The sequence below is a fragment of the Motacilla alba genome, chromosome 10, assembly GCF_015832195.1.
Source record: "Motacilla alba alba isolate MOTALB_02 chromosome 10, Motacilla_alba_V1.0_pri, whole genome shotgun sequence".
In the NCBI taxonomy this organism is placed as follows: Eukaryota; Metazoa; Chordata; class Aves; order Passeriformes; family Motacillidae; genus Motacilla; species Motacilla alba.
In genome coordinates, this window is record NC_052025.1 from 17,578,103 (window position 1) to 17,603,043 (window position 24,941).

General features: G+C 41.5%; 2 protein-coding genes across 10 annotated transcripts in view; both read right to left on the reverse strand.

Annotated features, from left to right (window-relative positions):
* Positions 1-13,116, reverse strand: part of CERS3 (ceramide synthase 3) — a 42,864-nt gene extending 29,748 nt beyond the window's left edge. The window contains exon 1 of one of the 2 annotated variants that reach the window (XM_038147206.1): positions 11,303-13,116. In XM_038147206.1, the coding sequence (XP_038003134.1) occupies positions 11,303-11,307 (5 nt within the window). In that variant the 5' untranslated portion in view covers positions 11,308-13,116. Of the gene's footprint in view, positions 1-5,338; positions 6,924-11,302 lie in introns of those variants that run through there. The other variant, XM_038147205.1, reaches the window with a different exon arrangement.
* A 33-nt stretch (positions 13,117-13,149) lies between these two features.
* Positions 13,150-24,829, reverse strand: LINS1 (lines homolog 1). Of its 8 annotated transcripts, XR_005258153.1 has the most exons (8): positions 24,709-24,829; positions 20,429-20,960; positions 20,253-20,342; positions 19,260-19,401; positions 18,443-19,033; positions 15,958-16,138; positions 13,866-14,976; positions 13,150-13,304 (listed from the first exon to the last, which is right to left on the reverse strand). XR_005258153.1 is itself a non-coding variant. In XM_038147199.1 (7 exons), the coding sequence occupies exons 2-7, from the start codon at positions 20,828-20,830 to the stop codon at positions 14,070-14,072; spliced, it is 2,313 nt and encodes a 770-aa protein (XP_038003127.1). In that variant the 5' UTR covers positions 20,831-20,960; positions 24,709-24,829; the 3' UTR covers positions 13,635-14,069. The 8 variants fall into 8 exon arrangements, 6 of the variants coding, with proteins under 6 accessions (XP_038003127.1, XP_038003128.1, XP_038003130.1 ...); XM_038147199.1 differs by lacking the exon at positions 13,150-13,304 and having other exon boundaries at positions 13,635-14,976; XM_038147200.1 differs by lacking the exons at positions 13,150-13,304; positions 24,709-24,829 and adding an exon at positions 22,912-23,595 and having other exon boundaries at positions 13,635-14,976.
* Between the last annotated feature and the right edge of the window lie 112 nt (positions 24,830-24,941).

Sequence of the window (24,941 nt, forward strand, 5' to 3'; positions counted from 1 at the left end):
AAACATAGCCTTGATGAGGAAACAGTTGAGCTGGGAGGATGATTTCAACCAAATCTTTATCTCACCAGAAGATCTCCCAGCAACATCTCTGTACAGGATCAGAGTTGAGATCAAACCATGCCAAGGTCAGGCAGTACTTCAGCCCTTTCCACGTTCTTCCAGGGAACACAGCATTTTAGTTGTGCCTGCAGCAGGCTCAGGACACCACGCCTAGAGCATCCCAGACCTGGACACAGCTTTAATTAACACCGGAGCCCACGTTAATTAACAGCCAAACAACCATTGCTGGTCCACACTGGGCAGTTTCCACTAAGCTTGCAGCAGGTTTGTGGAACAGTGACCTGCACCCATCAAGCAGAGCTGGTTAACAGCACTGCAGATCCACTGACTGGCCAAGCACAGTAGTCAGAACTAAACTATTAATAACCCAGCCATTTAATCTTTTTAAATGCAGGAAGGGGACAGTAAAAACCTCCTGAATGAATTGTGTGTGTGTATAAGCAAATGCAAAAATAAAGGAGGGAGAAATCACAATTGCTCCTGAGAGACTTTATATGCCAAGTTCCAGCCTAGAGCAATGTTTTACTGCTGAATTATAAACTCCTGGAAGTGGGGATTTATACTGGGGCTGCTAACAGACCCTAAACAGCAGCTTGCAGGCGCCACCCTAATGAAGCAGGGCTTTGAAACATGACATTTTGGGTCAGACAGAAAGGCTTGCAGACAATAGAAGACCAAAGGAGAGCCTTGTTACACAGTTCTGCTTCCCAATATATCTATATTTTTTAGCTAGACTGTGCACTGCAAGCTATCCCAAACTGTAATAAAAACAGGCCAGTCTTATAGCACAGTGGAAGGAGCACTCACAGCAGCCTTCTGGTGAGATGGGCTGGGGCTGAACACGCACCCAAAACATTTAAACCTTAGAAAAGCCCAGTGGTGCATATTTTCTTATTGGATTCCTGGGATTTCACTAATTGATTGTTTTCTTCCACACATGGATGCCTCACCATATGATTACCTCTTAAACCAGTTAATGTAGCAGTATTAAACTAAGCTCATAAGCACATGCCTAATCTTAAAATATAAGGGAATTCTGGGATTTGAGGTCCGATCCAGAGTTCACATATTTCAGGGGAAATCTTTCCTCACAATCACTAAACAGATTCATCAAAAGGTGGGTTCTCTGAAACTCTTCTTCTGTAATCCCTGTATTTGTACCGGGACTGGCCATAGGGGTTAGACCATCCCTGAGGAACAATGCCCAAGTGATTCTGATAAAACCAATGATGAGATTCCAAATCTGTCTGCAGCCTGTTCTTAAGTTCCATTATTTTTAAACTGCATGTTTTCACTGCAGCAAATCAGGCCATTCCCTGGGAAACCTCAAAGGCTTCCATCTTCATAACAGCAGCAGTGAAATACCTGGGCTGCTTTCCTGCCTCCCTTCAGCTCTCATCCCCAGGTTCCTGGTGCACCTGGGAGGGGAGGAATTCCTTACAACCACTGACCTGGGCAGGAGCTAGGGGACAGCTGTGGCCACCAGTCCCAGTGCTGGGATCGGGCTGGAGATGCTGGATTTCAGAAGCAGACTGTTTTTTACTTGCACAAACTGTCACGAGTTTTCTCCCCTGCAAACGCTGCTTTCAAAGAATGGGCGGCAGATGCAAAGGTCAAGCTTGGCCTGATTTGGGACCAGCTCTAACCAAAAACTTAAAATTCTCCCCAGCCTAAACCTCCTGTTGAGTGCTGAGCTCAGAGCTTCTCCTCACAGCCTGTGGCAGCACCAAGCAAGCAGGAGTGAGAAATCCAGCAGTGAGTGACTCATTCTGCCCAGCCTAGGGTGAAAAACCTCTGCCTCTCCCCAGATCCCTGTCCATAGACCAGCACTGCCAGGAGCACTTCCCTTGAAAAAAACTGGAATCCTTGCTCGGGAAGGGGCTAAAAGTCAGTCAAAAATAAAGATATTTTTAAAAACTCGAGTTCCTCTGCATGCCAGGGATTAAATACTCCCAGTAAAGAAATCAAATCACCTCCCTGTTATGGAAGGATCACCTCTGTAGCTTAATCTAGTTTTAATGGGCTAGTGCAAAACAGGAAAATCAGGAATGATTACTTCAGGAACTGCATCCTTTATAATTAAAGGAAAGCCCACACAGTTGGCAAGTACCAATGAGAAGTTTCTTTCAAAGTGCTGCTTCTTGTATCCTGGATATATTCAATTAAAAAGTCCTCATATTTTTAATGATATTAAGCAAAGAGAGAAAAAAAAGGGGCAAATTTGAGGTTGACAAAAGCTGTGTAGCTGGATCTTGCAAAACAAATTCAGGAGCTGCTTTGAAGTGGAATTTCTGGCTGCCGCAGTCTGAGGAATTAATAAAAAGAAACTGAGCCAAAGCTTTGATTGTATTGTCTGTACAAAAGCTCTTGCTTGAAAACTGCATTTCCAAAGCCGGGACTAAGAGAAGGAGATATCCAGGTTTGCAGGATGTATTAGGAGGATTTCCTATCCTTATTTACTGAATAAATTACAAAACCCAGTGGATAAACAACACAAACATGCAAGTGAATGTAACCTTAATTCTCCTAAGCATCCCCTCAGTCTCCTCAGTGAGGCTCCAGAGGTGTAACAGGGAAAGACTGAAATCAGCAAAGAGCAAGAAGAACATAATTCTCCTATTCCCCTCATAATTTGGCAGCACTGGCAAAGCTGGTGCAGTGACTGTTGGGAAAAATCAAGCCTCAGATATCAAAACAGATAGCAAAGCTGTTCCAGGCTGTTCATCCTCAACATGAAATGAAAGTGGTTTGAAAGAGCAAATATAGATCAGACCCACCATATCACAGGCTTTGGTTTTGCTGAAGACTCAGCAATATTTCCAGGAGCTAACATGCAAGTTTCAGCTGCAGATTTGTGTTCTACTACAAACAGACTGGGTATTTTTTCTTTTTGACAATGTGTGAAGAATCCAAACTGAATCTACCACCACGAGACAGCTGAACAGAGATGGGTCCTGCACACTGACCTGTGGTTTGTGGAGGAAGGGACTGAAGGCAGGATGTTGGATTGATGCTGCCACCTCTTTGCATCCTGTCTTACCTTGTTTGTGCCAGTGGGAAAACTGGATTCCAGTTAAATTCTGCACAGCCTGAGGAAGGGGTGGCTGACACCTCTCCCAGCCCACACAGCAGTAAAGGCAGCACAGAATAAAGGAGCTGCTGGACTCCAAGTTTCTTACAATGAAACCCCAAAATACTGAATTCAAACAGCTGAATTAAGATTGCTGTGAGACCTTTAACTTCACATTTACTCCCTGGTTTGTACAAATCTCAACTGTAAACACTTTAAGTGCCTCATTACAGGGCAATTGCAGCATTTTACTTTTTACTGTTCTTTCACATTACCTTGTAACTTGGTACTATATTGAGCTGGCAAAAATAGCACTTTGAATAAATCTCAATTAAGGTGGCAAGTGAGTTTTTATTTTTCCCTGTTCTCTGAGAGGAAAACAAAACCACAAAAAAGTGAACCAGACTTCTTTGAAAGAATTCATTTTCTGGGTGAAAGTCACCATGTTCTCTCTCTACTTAAAGGTAAATCATTTTTGAGCAGCTAAAATGGTTTTAGGTGATGGCAGGCTGCTGAGGAAAGTGAAATACAGTTCTCTCACTGTACAGTTACAGTGAAAACTTTAAAATCCATAATATGAACAGAGTGGAATAAAGAGCTATGAAATCTCAACTGCAACAATTTTGAGATAAAAAGTAGTTGCTGGAAAACAACCCAATCCAAGCTAGAGGTTCTTAATAGATGATTAATTCAGAAAAAGTTTGAACAAACCTAAAGGAACAACACCTGTTGCTTTGAGAACTTAGTAACACTTATCAGAATGTAAAGAAAAATCTTTTAAATTATGAGACTTTTCTTCAAATTTTTACTGTTGTGGAAAGATGCAAAAATTATTATCTTTTTGCAGCTTACCAAAGCTTTGTTTGAAATACAACCTTGAAATCTAACTTAAAATCCTAAGCTACCTAATGGAGATTTTACCAGACTTGTGTCACTTATTTAAGGTGAGAGTTAAGGGCAGAGAAGAATTGAGCAGTACAGGGGACACAGAGGTCAGGACATGCAGTGGGAGCACAGAGCATGTGGAGGCAGCAGAGTAGAGAGGAGAACCAGAGAGGAGACCTGAGGGTGGAGAGGCTCTTGGCTTTTCCACCCTCAGTGAATGACTCAAGGTTTTAAATTAGCCCTTGGAAGGCAGGGAAGGGACAGGATTGGTGCATTTGCACTCTGGAGAACTCTGTCTGCCAGAGAACCTTCAGCCATGGTGTGCACCAGGGGCTCACACTTGGCCATCTATTGATCTCCACAGCACCCTGAGGCAGCAGCTGAGCCAAGGCTGCTGTGCATCCCCGTTCCTGGGGTTCCAGCTCCCCCTGCTTATCCCTCCTGAGCAGTTCATCCTGCCCAGACATTCCCCACCCACCAAGACACCTGGAGGAGGAGCCAGAACCCAACTGGTCTTTCATTATTTCAGCCACTTTGCCATCCTATTCATGTCCTAACAAATGCAAGGGAAATGTTCAGCTACAGCACAGCCTCTTCATCAGCCGTGGCAGCCACCTGAAGGGCTGAGCTAGGAAGGTAGTGAAAAATAGAGATACATTGCAACAATATGATTAGGGTTCTTCCATCTGAATGTTGTGGTACTACTATGAAATAACCCTCTCAGGCAGCTTGTTTAGATGTGTTATTTATAGCACAAGATTCTTCAGAGCTTCAAAAGAGAAGTCTTACAAAAAAAACACCAAACTTCTCTTGAATGGAATTTCTTAAAGGACTTTTTTTTTTTCCTTAGGATTTTACATTAAAATTTAGAAGCGGCTTTTTCAAGCTACTCAAATTCAAGGTTTTTTTCCTCTTATATAATCATGTCGATATCATTAGTTAACATTTACTCCTGTTAAGAAAATTTCCTCCCAGTTCAGAAAGAAGTGCTGTTACAAGCACCTAACAGGATAATGGCACAAAAAGTAGAAAGGCAAAGCTACTACTGTAACCTGCATTGTCTTTTTTCTTTTTTTTCCTTCAACAGGAAGCAGTTCTCACAGGTTGGAATACTTAGTGGCAAAACATAAAATCTCATTAATGTCATTCCACTCTTTATCTGAAGACTACTCATGGGAGTTACTCTACTCTTGCCTTTTAAAACAACGTTAGAGACCAGCACATGCTGGCAATTCAGAACACAGGCTGATGTGAGGAGAGGGGGGAAAAACCCCAGCAAAACGTACCAGGGCAGGAAAACAGGGCAGAAAAAGGAACTCTTACCTTTCTGATGTTGCAGTCAAAGAGACCATAAGCACATTAGCAGGGAAGAGGCATGACACTCACTACTCTGACCGAGGTAAACACGCCCTATCTCCAGAACCCTTTCAAATTCTTCTGAGACCCACCCAGCAAAGCTGCACTTCAAGATTTCTGACTGAAGGCAATCCTGATGTCATCCACATCACCCCGTGAAACTCGGCAGCAGCAGCAGTGCCACTGCCTTCCCTGCTCCTTTCAACACAGCAGATGAAGAAATGTTTGAAGTCACGTGGCTCCTGTTGCACGATGAGAATTTGTCTCGCCGTAAATTGCTCCACACACACACGGGAGGATGCTGAGCCTGCTGAGGGTGCAGAAGAGGGAGCACCAAAAACATCACTTCGCTCTGACAGGTTTTAGATGAAGTGTGGGGTTTTGAATAAAGTTAGAGACAGGTTTCTACTCCTATTGAGCACTCTCAGCAGTACTTCCAGCCTCAATCAACTGAATGTTTTACAACAAGCGCTCCAGTTCCTCAGAAGATCAAAATGGAATTTCTGAAATTCCTAAAGCAGAAGAAAGCACACACTGAGCATGTGTTTGGTTAGAGATACCATAGAAACATGGCAGTTTTACTTAACCTATCTGATTGTTTAATTTCTTCTCTAATTCCATGACTAAGCAATCAAGCTGAAAGTCATTCCTCAGCAGCTCTCCCCAGTTTCAAATAACAAAAGCCTTCAGAAGTGTTGGCATCACTTTGCATTCTGGTGGACACAATGTGGAGAAGAGAACCTCACAGAGGAGCCAGGAGCAAAGAACCTTTATTAGCCTTTTCTTCCTGCTTGCAGTCAGCAAACAGCAGCCCAGGAAATGGGACCAGACTTGTCAGAGTTGAGCCCAAGCTCCATCTCAGCCAGCATTCTGTCAGAAGGAAGCCAGGAGCAGAAGGCTGTGGGAGAGCACAAGAATGGCAGAAACACAGAATAGTAACCGGTAAGGGCCCCAGCCATCAGTACTTTGGGGCTCCAAGAGTTCTCAAACCACAGAGGGCATCTATGGGAATAACAGTGGAGAGGTTCCTTCCTGCAGGCCTTCCTTCCCACAACTCCTTTGGAGCATATTGAAACTTCTATCTGAATCCATAAGCCTGCCATGAAAGAAGATGGGACCCAGGCAATATTTGGAACCTCTTCATTTATTTCTCCTTGTGAGAAAAACGTGGGTTTCTTCGTACAGCATTTCTTCAACGTGGGTTTCTTTGTACAGAATTTCTTTAATTTCAGGTATTCTGTCTTGCAGCTATTGCAAGTCTTTGGTGCTTCCATAAAACTGGGAGCAGTATTCAATAACCTGATGCACCAGAGTAACACTAAACATGAAAGGGTATTTCAGAAAAGATTATGGCTTGGCTGCTGCTTTAAATGATCTCCAAACTTTCCCACACCAGAATGAACCACTGCTGTGAACCAAGCAGAAGATTTAGGAACTCTCTGCCAATTAGGAAAGCCTAGAGCAAGCTGATTCACACATCACTTGGCCAATGCTGGGCCAGGAATGGAAGAGGTAATTGGCACCAACATCTTTCTTATGCTTAAAACCACAGTTTCTTCACTGTTACAATAAATTGCAAAAAAAGAAAAAAAAAAAAAGAAAAAAAAAAGTTTGGTTGACTGGAGCAAACATGGGACTGCTAAAAAAAAAGGAACACATGTTTTTACACCCTTTTTGAGCAGCATTTGTTAGGCTGGCACAACCTATATAGGATACTATTACAAGATTAAAGATATTCTGTGGTAAGTAACAAGCTAATCATACCCCCTTGATTAAAGTGCCCACTGACCTTACAATTATCTCTGCGCCTCCAGTGCTTATCCTTCAGGAGTCTTAAATTTGAATGCTAAAAAAAAAAACCTCGAAAAAAAAAAAAACCACACCTTGGTCTGCACATCTCGCTGAGAAAATAAAAATTTAAAAGTTTAAGTGCTACTATTCCTTACTTGCAGCACAATATCTACTCATTCATTGGGCAATTTAATATAACTAAATATACCTAAATATAGCTAGATAATGGAGACATGTATTTGACTCAATTATTTCACATATCACTGGGAATTATCTGTAAGTTCTCAGTAAAAAAAAAGTATTACAACAAAGTAAGAAAATTTCACTTCTTTCAGAAAATGTCACAAATGTCCCTCTTTCTTTTCCAGCCAGCTGAATTAATATAATAAATTACAGTTTATCCACACAGTGGGTGTAAGCTTTCAGCTGAGGTTCCAAGCAGTTACATAAGAGAGTTTATAGTATTAGTAAACTTTCTCACTAGAGCAAACCCTCCTGGCAAATCTCTGAGACTGTATTAAATCTTAAGCTTCCAGAATCAGAAGTATGTGTGGCGGTACCTGCAGGGGGAGAAGAAACATCAAAACAATCCCAAAAACCCCTAAGGGTTTCTTTTGTTTCCCTTAATATAAAAAAAATTAAATCCTGGAGTTAATGTGGGGAGCCAAAAATAAATGTTTTAGACATACTGTCTGTTAGTGCCTAATCATTTTTGCTAACTGATTATCTCAATGGTAGAGTGTTAATCAAATCTCAGTCACGTGTATACACGGAGGAAAAGTAAGAATCAATTTGATCTAATAATCATTTGCACTCTGAATTCTTTCTTCACCACCAGTGAAACCCATCTCCTTGCCATCAGGAATTTCTTCAAGACTAAAGTAAAAAAACCTTGTCATTCCTGTACTTTCTGTGCCTCAAGAATCAACAAGAGCCTGAAAATTAATCATTCCAAGTCATGTGTCACAATATCATAATTCAAAACCTTGCTATCTGTAGTTTAAAAGGCAAGATCCTTCTTTTCACAGGAATTCACACCTTCTAATATGCCAGCTTTCCCTTACCTAAAAGAAATGAAAAAAATCTCAAAAATCTCTCAGAAAGCTTTTTCCTCAAGATGTTTCTTCCTAGTATGACCTGATTCATAATCCAGCTCTTTACAGGGAAAGGTTCACTAAGGAGAGGCTCGTTACTAATTAATTAGTAATGCCATCTGTCATAAATAAAGACTAGATACCTGATTTTGAATGCAGCAAGCATTAAGGCAATAGATATTTATCATCCCCAAATGCCATTGCAGGAGCAAATGAGGAAAATTTGAACACACAGGTTGAAATTTCAAAGCAATTAAATCCTTTGAAATTATTGTTTCAGAACTTGATTCCCATGAATTTTAGACAGAAAAAAAAATTCATTACTTTGAGAATCTGGGCTTTGGCAATAAGGAGGAAGATGACTTGGATGAAGTGGGTGGAGAGAGGATGTAAGGTGCAATAGTGGAAGGATCAAGTCAGTGAAGGGAAGGAACACACTACTGCTGATCCACTCTGCCACAGGCTTTGGATATGCCTTAGGAAAAAAGGCCCCAGGAAAAGACCTTACCTGGGGACTGCCTTCCAACCAATTTCTCTCACACACTCAACCACTGAGGGCAGGAACACCACAATTATGCTCTCTTACAACCCCCTGGCTGTATTCCATTTAAATACTGAACACACCCTGTATCAATAAGCCTCCTGGACAGGAATTAAGAATCCTCTCCTATGCAGGGGCACAGAAATGTGATTTGCTGAAGAGTTCACCTGCTCACAGCTTGGTTGTGACATTCTTTATACAAAATCCTAATTGTTTTGTCTTTAAATTATCTTGGTGAGAAGGCTTTTTTCCTTTCCCTTGATTTAGCATAAACTTGTCCCTACTTGTCCAAGTCCCTTTTCTGTTAACCAGAAACACCAGAAAAGTCAAATATAACTGCTTATCTATATAAGGGACTGCCACCAAGTTCGTTCCAGTACATTTACAAAGGCAAAAGTCACGTTTTCCTCTCCACCTACAGCACTACCAATTCACCCAAACAACACTCCTGTGCTGCCACTATCTGAAAATCTAGGAGAAGAATTCACTCAATCTTCTGGCTGCAGCAGTAAGAGATTTAACAATTAATCCAATCAACTCAGAGTTTCTTAATCTATTTCCAACAAAAGAATAACATAGGATTCAGAAAAAAAAAAAAGGAATCCTTGAAGCTGGAAGCACTGGTTTAACAACAGTATGAAAATAAACCTCACCAATTTGTAACACTTGCATGTAAGACAATGCTGCAAACATCGTTTCATTACATTGCTGGGAGATTCTTGGACCATCAATCTTTATCCACCCACAGAAAACATAAAATATGAGCATTTGCTTGGTGAAACAAAGACAATTCCTTTGATGCTCTAAGTGACAATTACAGAAAACAGTTGTAAATAATTGTACAGAAAATAGTGGCATCACACTGGTCAGTGATTTTAGCTGAGGTGAAGAAACCCTCCTTTAGAGGGACCAGTGCTCTGCTGAAGGCGACCAAATACTGGATTCTCACCTGAAGAGATAAATAATTTTCTAAAAAATTTTGTTGAGTTTGGCATTTGCTGCTTAATGGGTCTTTGCCCAACTTTCACAGTAGCTGTAATGGTGTCAGCAGAAAGGCACAAATTTCTTGAAGAATAGAAATATTATCAAGGAAGCCAAGTACTATAGGTAAACATCCAGAAAGTATTAATTTCTGTTTCAGTTAAATCTCTGCATGAAAGAACCATGAAAGATCTGTAGTGACAAAGCTACTCCAAGATCTGACAAACCCTGGAAGGTGTCACTTGAACATAAAGCTTTTTCCTTTCCAGCAAGGAAAGAAATATGGACATAGGATTTTGTAATTTGTCTTTTTTACTTAATCAATACACATTCCTTTGCAAAATAGACTTCAAATAATTATTCATGTATTAATATGTGGCTATTACTTCCTCCAAATGCTAAAGGCATTTGGAACGTCTTTGAAGTTCCACAGAAAATATTCATTTTTAACTTTCAAAAACTAGGATGAGATGGGGGATACTTGGACAACTCCAATTAGCAGCTACAATTCCTGACAATTTCAGAATATGGGCCTGCAAACCTTCCCTACAAACTTTAAGGAAGCCAACATTCAGCAGTGCTCACTGTTGAGGTTGCGTGTGCTATTTTTTCCAACAATTTGCATTTTTTTTTCAAATCTCCCCCCTAAAAGGACACTGCTGACTGGCAAAACTCATGTTTTACAGTACAGGGATAGTAGGAATCAGAAACAACTAAGGATATTGTAATTCCATGCAAGATTTTCACCATAAAACATATTTTATTCCTTCCATTCATGATGTAAGCCAGCACCAAGCCAGCTGGTGCATTAAAGGGCATCTCTGTCAGTTATCAGCAATAAACTCATTTACACAACACAGTTAAGAAGATAATGACTTAGAAAAGCTTAAATCCCTGAGATGTTTCTCAGTGAAGTTCAAGTCCATGCCTGCTGTGGAGGTAGGGACAGTAAAAGATTGCCTGCCATCCATTCTGACACACAACTGGCTTCTAACAAGGTTTCAGAGTGAACCAGGCAGCCCAGAAGGGTTGAACAAAATACAGCAAGAATTTACAAACTCATTAGGGTAACTCTAAGGGAAAACACACTGAAGTAACGTTGTTATGACCACAATATATTCACTCCTACTGACACTGTGATAAATCTCTGATACTGACTTCAGAAACCATCCCAGACTGACTCTGGAAGAAGTACAAACAAAGCTTATCCTACAGTGATAAACCAGGGAACAACCAAGGCTCCCTATTCCCAGCTTCACAAGGGTACTGCAAGTATAGAGGTTCCCAAGGTTGGTTTTTATTCTTGTATTACAGGATTAAAACCTGTACTACGAGTCTTAAAAGCAGAATGGAAAGCAGCCATAAAAATATTGGAGAAAATCCAGTTTGAAAAACTACAATCGTGGAACCACCTGGATTCAGTTGTAGCTGCAGTCAAGCTCTACAAACATTCCGTTAAAAAGTTAAAAAATATTATTTTTAAAAAGCACAACCTGTAAGCAACTTCTAGTGCTAACTGCTTACCTCATTAAAGCTCAGCTTATTCTCTTGATGTTGAAAGGTAAACTCCACCAAACAACTGCATTAATGGCAAACTGTTTCAGGAGGAGTCCTCAGACAGAAAACTGTGTCCACATGTCACCTGATTTGTTCTGTGTCTTGCTTTGAAATAATACAAGAAAAGTTGACAGCTATCAATACCCAAAGGAAAGGCACACTGAGCTCCTGGTAATCACTGACCCAATTCCCAAGTTCCAACTTAACACTGGTAACAGGTTCTGCAGCTGAATTAATTTGTTCTAGGACATGAAATAACTTTCAGTGCCTAAAAACCTTATATCATTGAAAAAACCCAACCAAAACCTAAGCAAACCACTTTCTACACTCACCAATTAATTAAAACACAAATTCTTTCACAAGGTGCTTTTTTTTAATGGTTGCTTTTCTCAATACAGCCAAAGACGTCCAATCCACCTTCATGGTTCACCCTCAATTTGTGTGCAATAAAAAAACCTTGATTCATCAAATCAATTCCATCTCAGGTCATAAATAGTAAAATATCAACATATTAAGGTATCTAGCTGCCAGATACAAACTATGTTTACCCACTCTTAAAACTAAAACATTCTAAGAATTAAAACAATGGCTTTCTGAGAAGGGAAACAGAGGGACTTCTAATACTTCTAATAACCAGGTGGGCACACAATCAGCCTGAAGCCCGTAAGAATTAAATACAATTGGACTGCAACTGGATTTGGTGTATTTAAAAAAATCAGGTTATAGACACCTACATTTCTTGCTACATTCTACACACTGTTCTGAGATGTCTAAACTCTTTATGAAAGCTTATATAGTTGTAGTAATCACTGACAAATAAGCCAAGGACTTATCCACAATTATCACACCACTCTACCTTTCCCACTCAGCGTATCATTATCAGTGTCAGAGATACTGCTGCAATTTAGATGCTTCCAACTGGCAAAGTGTAGATCAAGAAATGCTGAACAATCTTTTACACTGAAGCTTATGTTCAGTGTAAACAATGGAATTACTCAATTAAAATAAACTAGTCAGCAAAGTCTAGATTAGAAAAGGAGTGAGGATAGTGGAAAGGATTTCACTGAAATATAAGCACCTACCTACTTTGAAAATTGTGAACTTGAGAAACTCTTGCTCAACCACCTTGCTCATGGCACTTCCTGTGTTTGAAATGAAAAGTTCCCAAGTTGTCTGGAGCTGCAGCTCTGAACACGCATAGAGGGATTTTACTCCTGACAGAAATGAGCAACTCAGCAGCTACAGCATAGCTGGGCTCAAACAAAGAGAAGCCAGGCATGTTGCTGCCCTCGACAACTCCAGGGTTAGCTCTTAACTACAGCAACTGCAGGCATGAATGGAAAAGTTTCCATTCCTTGACATTCCCACCCACCCCTCTGCACAACAGCTGTCTTGATCTCAGGAAGAAACCATGGTACAGCAAACACCCAAAATATTCAGATCTCCTTCATGCCAGTGAAGAGGATTACTCCTTCCTACCTAAAATACTGCTGTCATCCTGAAGCTGTCATCCAATAAGCTACACCCAGTTTTATTCCTCTCTCAGTTGCACTGATTCACCAGTCAGTGCTAAAGACTAATCTAGAAGATGGCCACAGAGATTTGAAGGTCAGCAAGCTGTTCCAGAGACTGCTCATCTCAGCTCAATATCTATTTTAATTTAACACTAAATTTCTATTCAAAGGGAAAAGAGCACTTACTTGTTCTCAGAGCAGAGCACTTACCTGCAAGAGAAGATCCTAACAGGAAAGCTGCTTCCCACAGCTCTGAAGAGGTCTGAGGTTTCCCAGTGCTCCTGCTGTCAGTACTTTCCCAGTGCCTAACCCTTGGCAGACCATTACAAGCTGCAGGTTAAATGCAGCAGCATCAGGTGCTTTCCTGCTAAGTGCAACTGCCTTGGATCCTGCTCTGAACTTGCTCCCCCAGGCAAACTCTCAGACACTCACTCTTCTGGTTATTCAAATTACATCTAATAAAAGATATAAGTATAATAATTTAACATCTTCAATATCCTTCTCACTGCACTGGAGTCACTTACTTTCTAATTCTCTTTCTGAGTTATTAAATATACATCCTATATTTATAGGAAATGCATGATGGATGCAAAAAATTCTGTTGGAATGTCACTTCTGCATCACTCAGCTTAGTTAAAGATATAACGCTCAACTAAAATTTTCCACAGACGATATATCCTTTAATTTCACATCTACTTTTTCTTTTAATTAAAGGAATATAGACATCTGAAGGTCTGCTTTGAGCAATGCACCAATGCAGAACACACAGGATAAACAGTCAACTGTCCCCAGCTGTATTATTTTATTTAGCCCAACTTCTAAGCAGTCAAGTGTTGCATTAACTTTGCCCTGAGTCCACAAACCACTACCAATCTGGCAATGAACTCAAAAATAGAATGACATTAAGTATACTTTAAATATCATGTATTTTTGAAATGCTTTCATATGAGTTATTTATTACAAAAAGCTGAATATCCAACAACTAATCCTTATGTACTGTACATGGACATACACACCATGAATGAGCTTAGGACCCTCAGGTCATGGATCATTTCACTGGATGCAATTCCAGATTTTAGGGTGCCAACCAAATCCATGTTCACCCTGCTGGAGGTTAAATGCACTGACAGTGCAAGAGGTATGAGGCAAGAAGTCATTAATCTCATGGAAATATTCCCTGGTGAACTTGTTTAAAAAAAACCTCACAAGAACACTTGGGATTATGGTGGATTCATGGATTTACTCATCTTCTCAACGTGGCTCAGCAGTTTCAACAATGCAGATGGATTATATGGGAAAAGATTTCTTCTCTGCAACCTAGAAATAGCCTCTTGCAGCTCTTCCAAACACTTTGTTGATTTGTGAAGCATTACTCTTAGGGGAGCAACGTTATCTGGAGATGCCATACGAGTCCAACAGGATGAGGTAGGAGATCCCTCTGGTTTCGGATGCGACATTTCAGAGGTGCCTGGATTCCGGTCATCATCTCTACAGCTGCAACCAGTTTCCCTCCTCCTCACCTCACCCTCATTGTTTGCAGGCAATTGTTTTGTGTTTACCAAGCACTCTTTTCCACCTCCATCTGATTCCACCTCCGAGTCCTCTGAGCTGTCATAATTAACCAGGCTTTGAAGAGAGCCAAGCAGGGACGCGCTATCAGTGCCGGTCAGTGAGTCAGACCGGCTCCACTCTGCAGCCTCATTACCGCCCCGCTGTGCTGTAAACACCGGGCAATCGTGAGAAGCAGCCAAAGCCATCGGAGTCTGTGGTTCTGTTTGCAAAACAGCATTTTGCAAACTCTCCCCTGTCACGCAGCTTTGCTTTCCTCGGTGGGGTGGCTTGACAGAACAAACAGGGTGGAAAGTGCTGTGCCTGGTATCGAAATGGTTACAGACATCTACAAAGTGATGCCACTCCTTCCCAAGAAGCTTTAAGTACCTGACCAAGTACTCCAGAAAGCAAGTTTCTGACGAAATCAAAAAATCTAGAAGTACTGTGGAATCAAATGCAATCTTTTCCAGAAAAAATAAAAAGATACAGTGTGGGTTATATCCACCTGCATGCACAAGGAACTGCCAGGATTCCTCCTCTTTTTGGCTTAGGTTACCAGCAGCACCACACCGTAACCTGAAAAGTAAGCCAGGAAATAATTTAGTGGAAATTTACATTTTTTTTTAAAGCAGTAATATCCAGAAGATGGATTCTTGCTCTCTTTTTTTTTTTTTTTTTAATTTTGTGGAAAAAGTAAGAACAAAAAGAGAAGTTTTTCTATCAGAGTGAGAAAGAATGAAGGCAGCTGGGGCCAAGAGATAAAGAGAGCTCAGGAAGCCAAACCACTTAAAGCAGGCCTTCAAGGGCACTTCTTAGGAAACCCTCTGCAATAAAACAAGTTACTTACAAGACATAACAGTACTTTAATATAAATATGAAACAATCTTATTTTAATATTTTTGTTAACCTGAATTCAGGCTATTCAGAATGTTACACACACTGGAAGAGGAGTCTACTTGTAGTTAAGTGTCTAAGAATTGTGTGTGTCTAAGGTATTACTTGCATTATCTTCCCACTTAAAGCTTGAGAGCCTTGTATAAATCAGCATAATATCTGGTATGGTAATTTACACAACAATGAAGCATTGTACATCCAGGACAAATCCATGAAGAATACTGTTCAGATGTCAGCAAGAACCATTTTTATTAAGTAGCTGGAATTCCCATAGGGCCAATCCTTATAAACTCTGCCTGAAGACTACCTGAATTATTGAAGTTTAATTCTAATATCCCATTCTTGTCAAACCTTCAGTGTTGTAAGGAAGCAATCTTGCTTTTTATCTGTAAGCACTATTTTAGACATGAAGTCAATTATCCTGAATTACAGGATATGATAAATTATTTAGTAGGAAACTTTCACAACTCCCATCTCCATCCAAAAAATACTTAAATTATCAGCTCTTACACCACACATTATTACATCATCCTGAGTTTTGGGGGGGTTTAAATAATTAAAAAATAATTTTCCTTCCAACAAAAGCAACCAATGGGATCGTCACAGTAACCTCACTGAAGAACAATTCTTCACAGTTCCATCAGAAATAAAAAGTACACTGACCTATCAAGTTTTAAATAGATGAGCAATAAAGCTTTAGCAGCTTCCCACATGTCATCATCTTGCTCCATGAAAACCAAGGAGAGCCATTCACAGTGATGCCCAGCTGGGTGAGACTGTGGGGAAGGCTTTACATGACTCCTCCAGAACACCAACAGCTGGGACATGGAGCTCTCAAAGTCTCCTGGAAAAAAAAAAAAAAAACAAAACCATGAACTTTGCTATATATTTTTATTGCCAAACAACACACACTCATTTTTTTTTTAAATTAACAGTGCATCACAGTTCATGAATGCAGTTCTTTCCTTAGCTCAACTGATTTATCACAGCATCAAATTTTATAGATTAGTTCTTGCCGTTTTAGTGCAGTGGCTTACCCATAAAAAACACTTCGTGTTCATTAGACAGAGACTCTTTCCCTTAAGTCAAAAACCTTATACCTTCAGTACTAATGAGATGCTACAGAGCAGTTTTTGATGTAACACAGCAAACTCAGTGTTTGGAAAACAGAAAATATTCCTGCAACATTGAAATCAGTTTTATTTACTGCATCACTACGTGATTTTCCTTAACATTTTACTTTAAGATTTGTTTTCACCCTCCCAGCAAATAACAGGAACATCAAATTATCCTTGTTATTAATAATTACTCTTCAGACTGAAACTCTTCCTTATAAACCTGGAAATGACTCTCAAAATTGAAATTAATTGAAGTTAAGCCACTCTAATCCATGTTAATAACAAGAAGATCAAGCAGCTTCCCGGAAGGGAAATTAGCATATTAAAGCATTTAGGTGCTTGTTTTAAACACTTCCTGAAATGTCACTAAAATAAGGAAGTACCATTCCTTTCAGATTGAAATTCCTCTTGACAGTTGGGGTGTTTGAATCTAATTAAAATACCTCATTTTTGTGTCATGAATCTGGAAAAGAAAGGAGAATGTGTTTCTTTGAGAAAGAATTTTCATAGAGACATCTAAAATGGATATAGCCTACACTTTTTCTTTTCACTTGTTCTTACACCATCTCAGTCTCCATACATTTTTCAGAAGGTGGATCACAAGTAAAATATTCTTTACAAATACTTAAAAATCTTTAGGAATGCAACTGATATCACAAATATAACATCTTCCAAAAATCTGGAAAAAGTTTCACAAGCTGTCTTATGGAAGTCATAGCTCTTTTGCATGGATGAACTAAAAATTGATTTTAGGCTTGCTACCTAGTATAGAAATATAAAAAGTAAAATAATATTTATATCTAGAACTTCTACTAAAATGCCTCAATGTATTTAAATTGCTGTAAAATTTCACCCTTGTTGAGAAAGAAATTATTTTTGGCCACATAATCAATAAATATATTATTCCTACCCCAGCCCAGCCCTGGCACTGCAGCAGCTCTGCCCTTCTCCTGCCCAGCCCAGCTCCTCACTGCAACAAACCAGCCCAGGGGAGCAGCTGTGGGAGGAATGCTCAGACCTGGTAACTGGAAGGGTCAGCCAGGGTGGAGAACACAACCATTTACATAAGGAGGATGTGGAGCTGCTGGAGCCAGTCCAGAGGAGGCCATGGAGATGCTCTGGGGTCAGGCTGGCAGAGCTGGAGGTGCTCACCTGGAGAACAGAAGGCTCCAGGGAAACCTTAGAGCCCCTTCCAGGACCTAAAGGTGCTCCAAAAGAGCTGGAGAGGGACTTTGGACAAGGGCCTGGAAGGAGAGGACAAGTGGGAATGGCTTCCCACTGCCAGAGGGCAGGGTTAGATTGGATACTAGGAAGAAATTCTTCTCTGAGAGGCTGGTGAGGCCCTGAAGTGTCCAGGCCAGGTTGGACAGGGCTTGGAGCAAGCTGGTCTAATGGAAAGTGTCCCTGCATGGCAGGGGGGTGGAACTGGATGATCTTTAAGGCCCCTTCTAACCCAAGCCATTCTGTGATTCTGTGTCCCACAATTTCCCTGTACCTTACTTTGGAGCTTCCTTATTTTTATTTACCTTTCTATACCACAGCTGGTTTTGCCTCATTTTGCACTACTTGGCTGACAGTAATGCCTTGTACCTTCAATAAAACAAATGCATAATGGTGCCTAAAGTTCTACCTCCACCTCAGAGAAGAGTGTTACCTGCAGTTCCTTTCAGTTCCCCACCCTGAATAGAGTAGATGCTTGTGCTATGGACTCTTTTTTTCTTGTCCAGCTGAAGAAGAGCCTGGTGTTCTCAAGCTGGCTTAATGTTCTTAACAGGTAAAAATTTCAATCCCAAATGCAGCTGCTTCAAGCCCAACACATTGCAGGGCTAAGGATTTGATAAAATGCAAGGAGACAACTAACTAGGCAGGACACAGCAACAGCAGTTTCTTGGGTGGGTCCTCTCCTTCTTCCCTCCCACCACAACTAATTCAGCTGAAATCTATTTACAGTCTTAATGAGCTGTGACTACAAAATCTGAAAGCTCTAAAACTCTTGCTGCTTAATGAACAAAATTTAAATGGACTGTTACCTTTGATTTCTGCTTCTGTTGCAGAGTTGTGAATCTTGAATTCCAGTGCTTTAAGCACAACCAGACTTAAGGCCCTGAGAACAGTTTGGTCAGAAGCACCTTGAGAATTATGTCCAGGAGCAGTTTCACTGCTTCCAAAGTAGCTGGACTTTCCACTGAGTGGGATCTGATTAAGCCAAGTCAAATTCACAACCTGCAGAACAACATTACTCAGTGCAAGCATATCCTCACACAAAGATGGGGTTTGTAAGAACACTGATCCACCTTTAGCATCTTCTCTGGATTTGTAAAGGACACATTTTTTAAGGAGCAAAATGAATTTCTTCTTGATTACATAAGGAATTGATGAGCTAATAACATTGAGGACATAAGAAACTTTCAAAAATAAAACTCTCTGGCACCTGAGCGGTAATTCCAGTTCAATTCTGGAAACCAAAAGTGCTTCAAGCAGATCTATAAAACTGCTCAGATTGTTTGTAGCTTCAGAATAAGGTGAAGTGTAGCGCCGACTGTCAAAATGATGGAGCAGGATGGCACTATAAAATCCTTCAAGCACTGCATCAAGAGGAGCCAACAACTTCTTCAGAGCACCTACAGCAACAAGAGGCACATTATTGACCTGCAGTGTAACAGCTAAATCAGTAAATAAGAAATTAATCAATGTTGTGACTACTTTCAGAATATAAATATGTTCAAACCACTACATTTGAACAGCACTCCGGCACTCCCTGTATAAGGAAGGGAAGGGGTGTCCCGGAGCCCAACTACTCCCGAGGAATTCCGGGTGAGCTGCTCCTCCTGGCGGCCCCGCCGGTACCTGCTCGGGCCACGAGCGCGTCCTTCAGCGTCTCCTTGAGAATCGCTGCCAGAGTCCACAGGCAATCGGCCACCCGCGCATTCCCGGGGAATCCCAGCAGCGCGGCCAGGCTGAAGCTCAGCCACGGGACATTTAAGGCGTCCTAAGAAAAATGATTCAAAACCCAATCACGTATGCTCTCAGTTGTTATGCAAATTACATGAAATCATAATACAATGATTTCAAATTGTGTATTAAAAAGGTTGAAATGTAGGCACAGACAAAACACAGGCAGAAACAAGGTCTGTCCTGGGCCATTAATTAGGTCTTTAATTACAAACATGAAGCAACATATGCATGCAATAGAAATTATCTGTACGTTCCAAAAATGGAAAACCAAACCTCCTAATGTCATGTGACCTACCCAAAAATCAGATAATCCCGTAGACAGACCAGATCTGAATTCCTAATTCCCAGACAACTTCGTGATAAATATTACAAACATAATTACGAAATAAATCTGTGTTCAGGATGCTACTATGGAGGCTGCAATTCATATTCACTAAATATATAGCAAATTAAAAAAACCCTCAAGTAATGGGGTTATTCAAACAAGAGCATACACCCAAAGCATTTTATTAACTTCCAAGAGGTTATTTATTTTTATCTACTACATCACCCAACCCATACCAAGGAACTGTAAAAATACTGATAGTCTAGATCATGGCTTTTTAATTATCTGTATTGCAACCTTAGATAGATTGTCATCTACACCCATTTTACCTTAAATGAGTTTCATAAAATTCCAGATTTTTATATCTAAAGACACTCCACGCTTCTGTTACACATCTGATCTCTTTGCCTTCCATACTCCAGGCTCCTCCTAACACAGCTGACAAAGTTCCTCAGAAAATACAAACACTGGAAAAACTTGGCTGTAGAGTCAAATGGAACAACCTGCAGGCACAGGTTCACTAAGCCATTCTTTGAGCTGGGAAATGATGCCACACTCACCTCTTCCTTCAGCTGGAAATGCACAAGAGATGCCAAACTTTGTGAGGCCATGTGAGATAACAGCCGATCATCAGATCCGAGCAGGTGAATCTGGAGACAGGTAGAAAAGGAAAAATATCTAAGGCACATCCCTATTTATTGCTCCTCCTTTCCTAAAAATATCTTTCAGAAGTTACCAATTTTGAGTCAATTTTCGCCTCCTTCAGAAGAGCAAAGATTTCACAGTACTTCTGTCTCGTGTGGAGTTCAATTTCCTGGGACTCTGCTTTGGCCACCATCATTTTGATCAAGGTGAGCTGGAGCAGCATCACCTCTCGTGGACAGAACGAGGAGCTCATGTTTGCAAAGCTATTGGATAAATCATCTGCTGCAGGGACAACATCTGCCATATCAGTGTCCTGATGGCTCCCCGTGCCACCAGCAGTAGATGGCAGATGCTGCTGATGACAGGATTCATCTCCTTCTGGTGGCTGCTCAACACACAGATTAATTAAAGAGGAATAATGATGGCTTTCCCTTGCTAGGGGAATGCCTGCCAGGACGTCCTTATACATCTGCTGCAGGAGAGAGATCTTCATGATGAGATCATGCAATATTCCAGAAGATGCTGTGTGGCTTCACTGATTGCTCACTGCAAATCAGCTTCCAGGTTACTTTCATCCAGTAAGAGAAACAGAAGCACCACTGGGCATTTCTCTTCTAAGTTTCCTATAAATAAAAAATTCTGCTGTTACTTTGCAAGCAACTGGAAAACATAAAGGAACAAATTTTTTTTAGAGTTAATGCTACAATTATTAAACTTGTTTTGAAAATGCAAATTCAGCTGCACAAAACTGTCTCAGTGAGACATTAAAATGAAGAATTACCATGCTGGGAAGAAGTTCACAGTTCCAGTATTATATTACCAACACCAAAGTTCATTAGCTGGAATCAACAAACCCAAAGATGACTATTAGTAGGGGCTACTTCTAAAGATATGAGAACTTGGATTAAATCCTCCTCTACATTGCTAAAACTAGTAGAACCTAAACTCTTTTGTGACAGAGGCCTCCAAAAACAGGCATAACATTTCAGCTGCAAATTTTCCTCTGAACTGGCAATGCTCATTGCTCCACTGAGGCTGGAACTGGAAACAGCTCTCAAAAAAAAAAAAAAAAAAGGAAGCCAAAGGAAGGACAAGTCTTGACTTCTGCTGCACACAGGCTCAAGGTGGGCTGACCTTAAGGGCACAGTGACTAAGAAGCTGAAAATTAAACAATAATTTAAAATCTTGAGTGTAAAATTTATGAAGAGCCAATACAAACATTTAAACATTCAGGAAAGGTAAAAAAATAAGTCTTTATCCCCATGTCAATGGAAGACATCTTTCAATCACAGCACTGGACTATTTGCTCCAGCTTAAAATGAAGAGCTACTAAGAATTCAAATCTCTGCATGAAGTGTGAGCACCTAAGCCCTCACAATATTCTGGCCAGTATGTAAATGGCCAGACAGATACCCCATCTTCTCAGAAAAAAAAAATCCTTAAGAACACCAGGGTTTCTTTTTCACCAATATTTAGAGTGATGCTCATCTGTAATATTTATCTTTTTAGAGCGGTTTTAACATGCTCTCTAGTCAGACCTCTTTTAACTAAAACCAACAAATTCATCACCTGTATCTACAGTGAAGTTAGGAGTGGAACTGAAGTTGATTATAGGAATTTTCTTTTTTTTTTTTTCATACATTGCATACTTTTTGGATCCCCATTTCTAAGTTTGGCATAATCAACCAGGTAGAATTCCAGGCAGAACCCTGCAGCCATCCACCTGTAGTTGGCTTTTATTTAAATACTGCATTTCCCCTTTCTTACCAAAGGAAGAAAACAGTTCACTCTTCCAAAAAGTAAGAAATTCTAAGGATCTTCCCATCTGTGTATCAGTTTTACCTGCATTTGTCATGACACCAAATATTTTAAATTACTACTTCTTTTGAGCAGAATATTAGAAAAGAATGAAACTGTACAAATCAGCATATGAGGCATTTCTATTCTAGCTTATAATCCTGACAAGTTTTAAAAACAATATCAAAGAATGAAAATTACACCTTCATTTTTACAACCTGATTTTATCACTGCAACTGAAGCATGTATTGACAAAATGTCTTCCCAAAGGCACAAAGGATTAGAGGTAGCCCAAGATGGGCTATCCTGACTCATCACTTCTCCCACCATCAGGAAGCAGTTCCTTCGGAAAAGAAACTAAAATTTGAGAGCATGAAGGAGTAATCTACAATTCCCTCTGGTGTGGTATTTTTAAAGACACATTCAGCAAGGGCTGACCTGGAAACTCCAAAATGTTACAGCATGCTCCTCACCTGATGGAAGCAAGAACCCTTCCCCCATCCTTTCCCATACTCCACATTTTGCTGGATGTTAAGAATAAATCTGGTATTTCAGGCAATAAATTCCCTCTTCATTTGCAGAATCTTTTCAGAATTCTACTTGAGGTGGAAATTTATGACCTGAAACCTCATAAAATGTCTTCAGAAATCACTCTGAATATTTTATATAGCTATTGTTCCCATCCTTGAGCTTTATTTCTTCCTAAATGAATACCTAACAAAGGAAAATCATCTCAACACGTTTACTCCTGTTTGTGAGATCAGCTTGAATTATCACCTTGTGTGGTAGATGAAGAGATCTCATGCACAAATTCACATGATCCAGCAAGGTGGTCAAGGCAGAAGGGATTCAGAACTTTTCTAGGACACCCACTGTGAGATTTCACCCCCACCACATGATGTTGGCTGTGCCTTCCTGGATCCCCCCAGAACACATTTGTGTCCCACCATTAATTTGCAAATTTCACAAAAGCATCTCTAAGATATGTCTCACTCACACATGACAACAGTTCACAAACATAAGTCATTGAAGGAAATGAAAAGTGAGGGGGCTTATTTTGAAGGCATTTACTTCAAAGAGGGAGAAAATATCAGACAAGGACTAAATTTGTTTCAGACACAGCACGAGAGTGAAAAGCTCAAAGCTGAAGAGTAAAGAAAAGCAGTGACAAACTCCAACCCTTGTTTGTATTATTTATCTGAGTTACTCACAACAGCATCTAAAAACCAATTAGGGCAACGCCTCACAGAGCCAGACTCCTGCATAAACAACAGGGAACAGTTCTAAAAACCTTATATAGAGACTAATCATGCAAAAGACAGAAAGGAAAACTACACAGAAAGTAAGAAACAAAGAAAAAAAAAAGGAGTTTTGTATGTTACTTTTGTCATTAATAATGCTTTAAAATCAAAACCAAAGTCAAGTGGAGCTGCAAACAGAAATGAGGGAAGAAATGTACTGCATGTCACTATAAGCCATTTGCGTTAGTAAAAAAAAAAAAAAAAAAAAAAAACAAAAAAAACCTGTGCTATCAGCAATGTTAGTTCAGTCAAATTAGGAAGAAATCGTTCCCCGCAAGGGGGTGAGGCCCTGGCACAGGTGCCCAGAAAGGCTGCGGCCGCCCCAGGACGCCTGGGAGTGCCCAAGGCCAGGATGGACAGGGCTTGGAGCAGCCTGGGATAATGGAAGGTGTCCCTGACCACGGCAGGGGATGGAATGAGATGAGCTTTAAGGCCTTTTCTTCTAGAAAAACTATCCAAAACTCCATCCTATTTTCATTTAAAAATTAAGTCTAATAAAGCTAAATGAAACCTCAGTCCATGACTTTCAGGTATGACTCTGAAGGCTCTGGATCATCTCCTTATAATGAGATGATCATAGCATTTAAGGAATAAAATACACTTCGGACTCCATGCACCTGCACTGACTTCATAGGCCCATCTCTCAAAGAATAAGCTTCTGCTCAGTGCTGAAATACTGTAAACGCCTCTAAATCAGTGTCCTTTCCTTCCAGAGCTTGCAAACAACCCGGGCAGCGCAAACCCTGTTAACTGTGACACCGCAGCACGCCGGACGCTTCGGCTGCAATTCCGCCGAGCACCTTCGGTCACCACCAGCAGGAACGGACCCAGACCCGGCCGCAAACCCCCGCCAGCTCTGGGTACTCATCGGAACCCGCGACACGCGGGGTGACAGAGCAAGCACGGAGCTGCCGATCCACCCGAGCCCCCACAGCCGCGGCCTGCGGGGCTGAGGGCGGCCGAGGCCTCCCGCCCCGGCATCCACAGAGACCCCCAGGCCCCGCAGCCACCCGGGGACCCTTCCTTCAGCCGCCCGATCCCCCCTCAGCCCCTCACGGGCTCCCCCCTCGCTCCCCAAAGCCCCGCCCCCGTACAATCAAGCCCCGCCCATATCACAAGAGCCCCGCCTCTTTCACTCCAGGCCACGCCTCTCGCCCCCCCCCTCCCGCCCGCACGCCCGCGGCCCCGCTTAGTCACCCTGAGCCGCGGAGCGCCCGGGCCCGTCCCCGCCCCGCTGCCCGGCGGGCACTGCCAGGCAACTCTCGCCACTCACCCGCCCCCGGCGGCCCGCGAGGCCCGAACTCCGCTCCGTCACAGCGCCGGAATCGCCGCCGCCGCCCCCTGTCGCAAAGCCACCCCCCCCCGCTCCTCCGCGGCTTTACGGCAGCGGGGCGGAGCCGCGGGGCGGGGCCGCCGTCAGCCCGGCGGCCAATGGGGCGCGGCGGCGGCGCGCGGGCGGGGGCGGGCCCGCCGTCAGCCCGAGGACCAATGGCGGCGCGGCGGCGG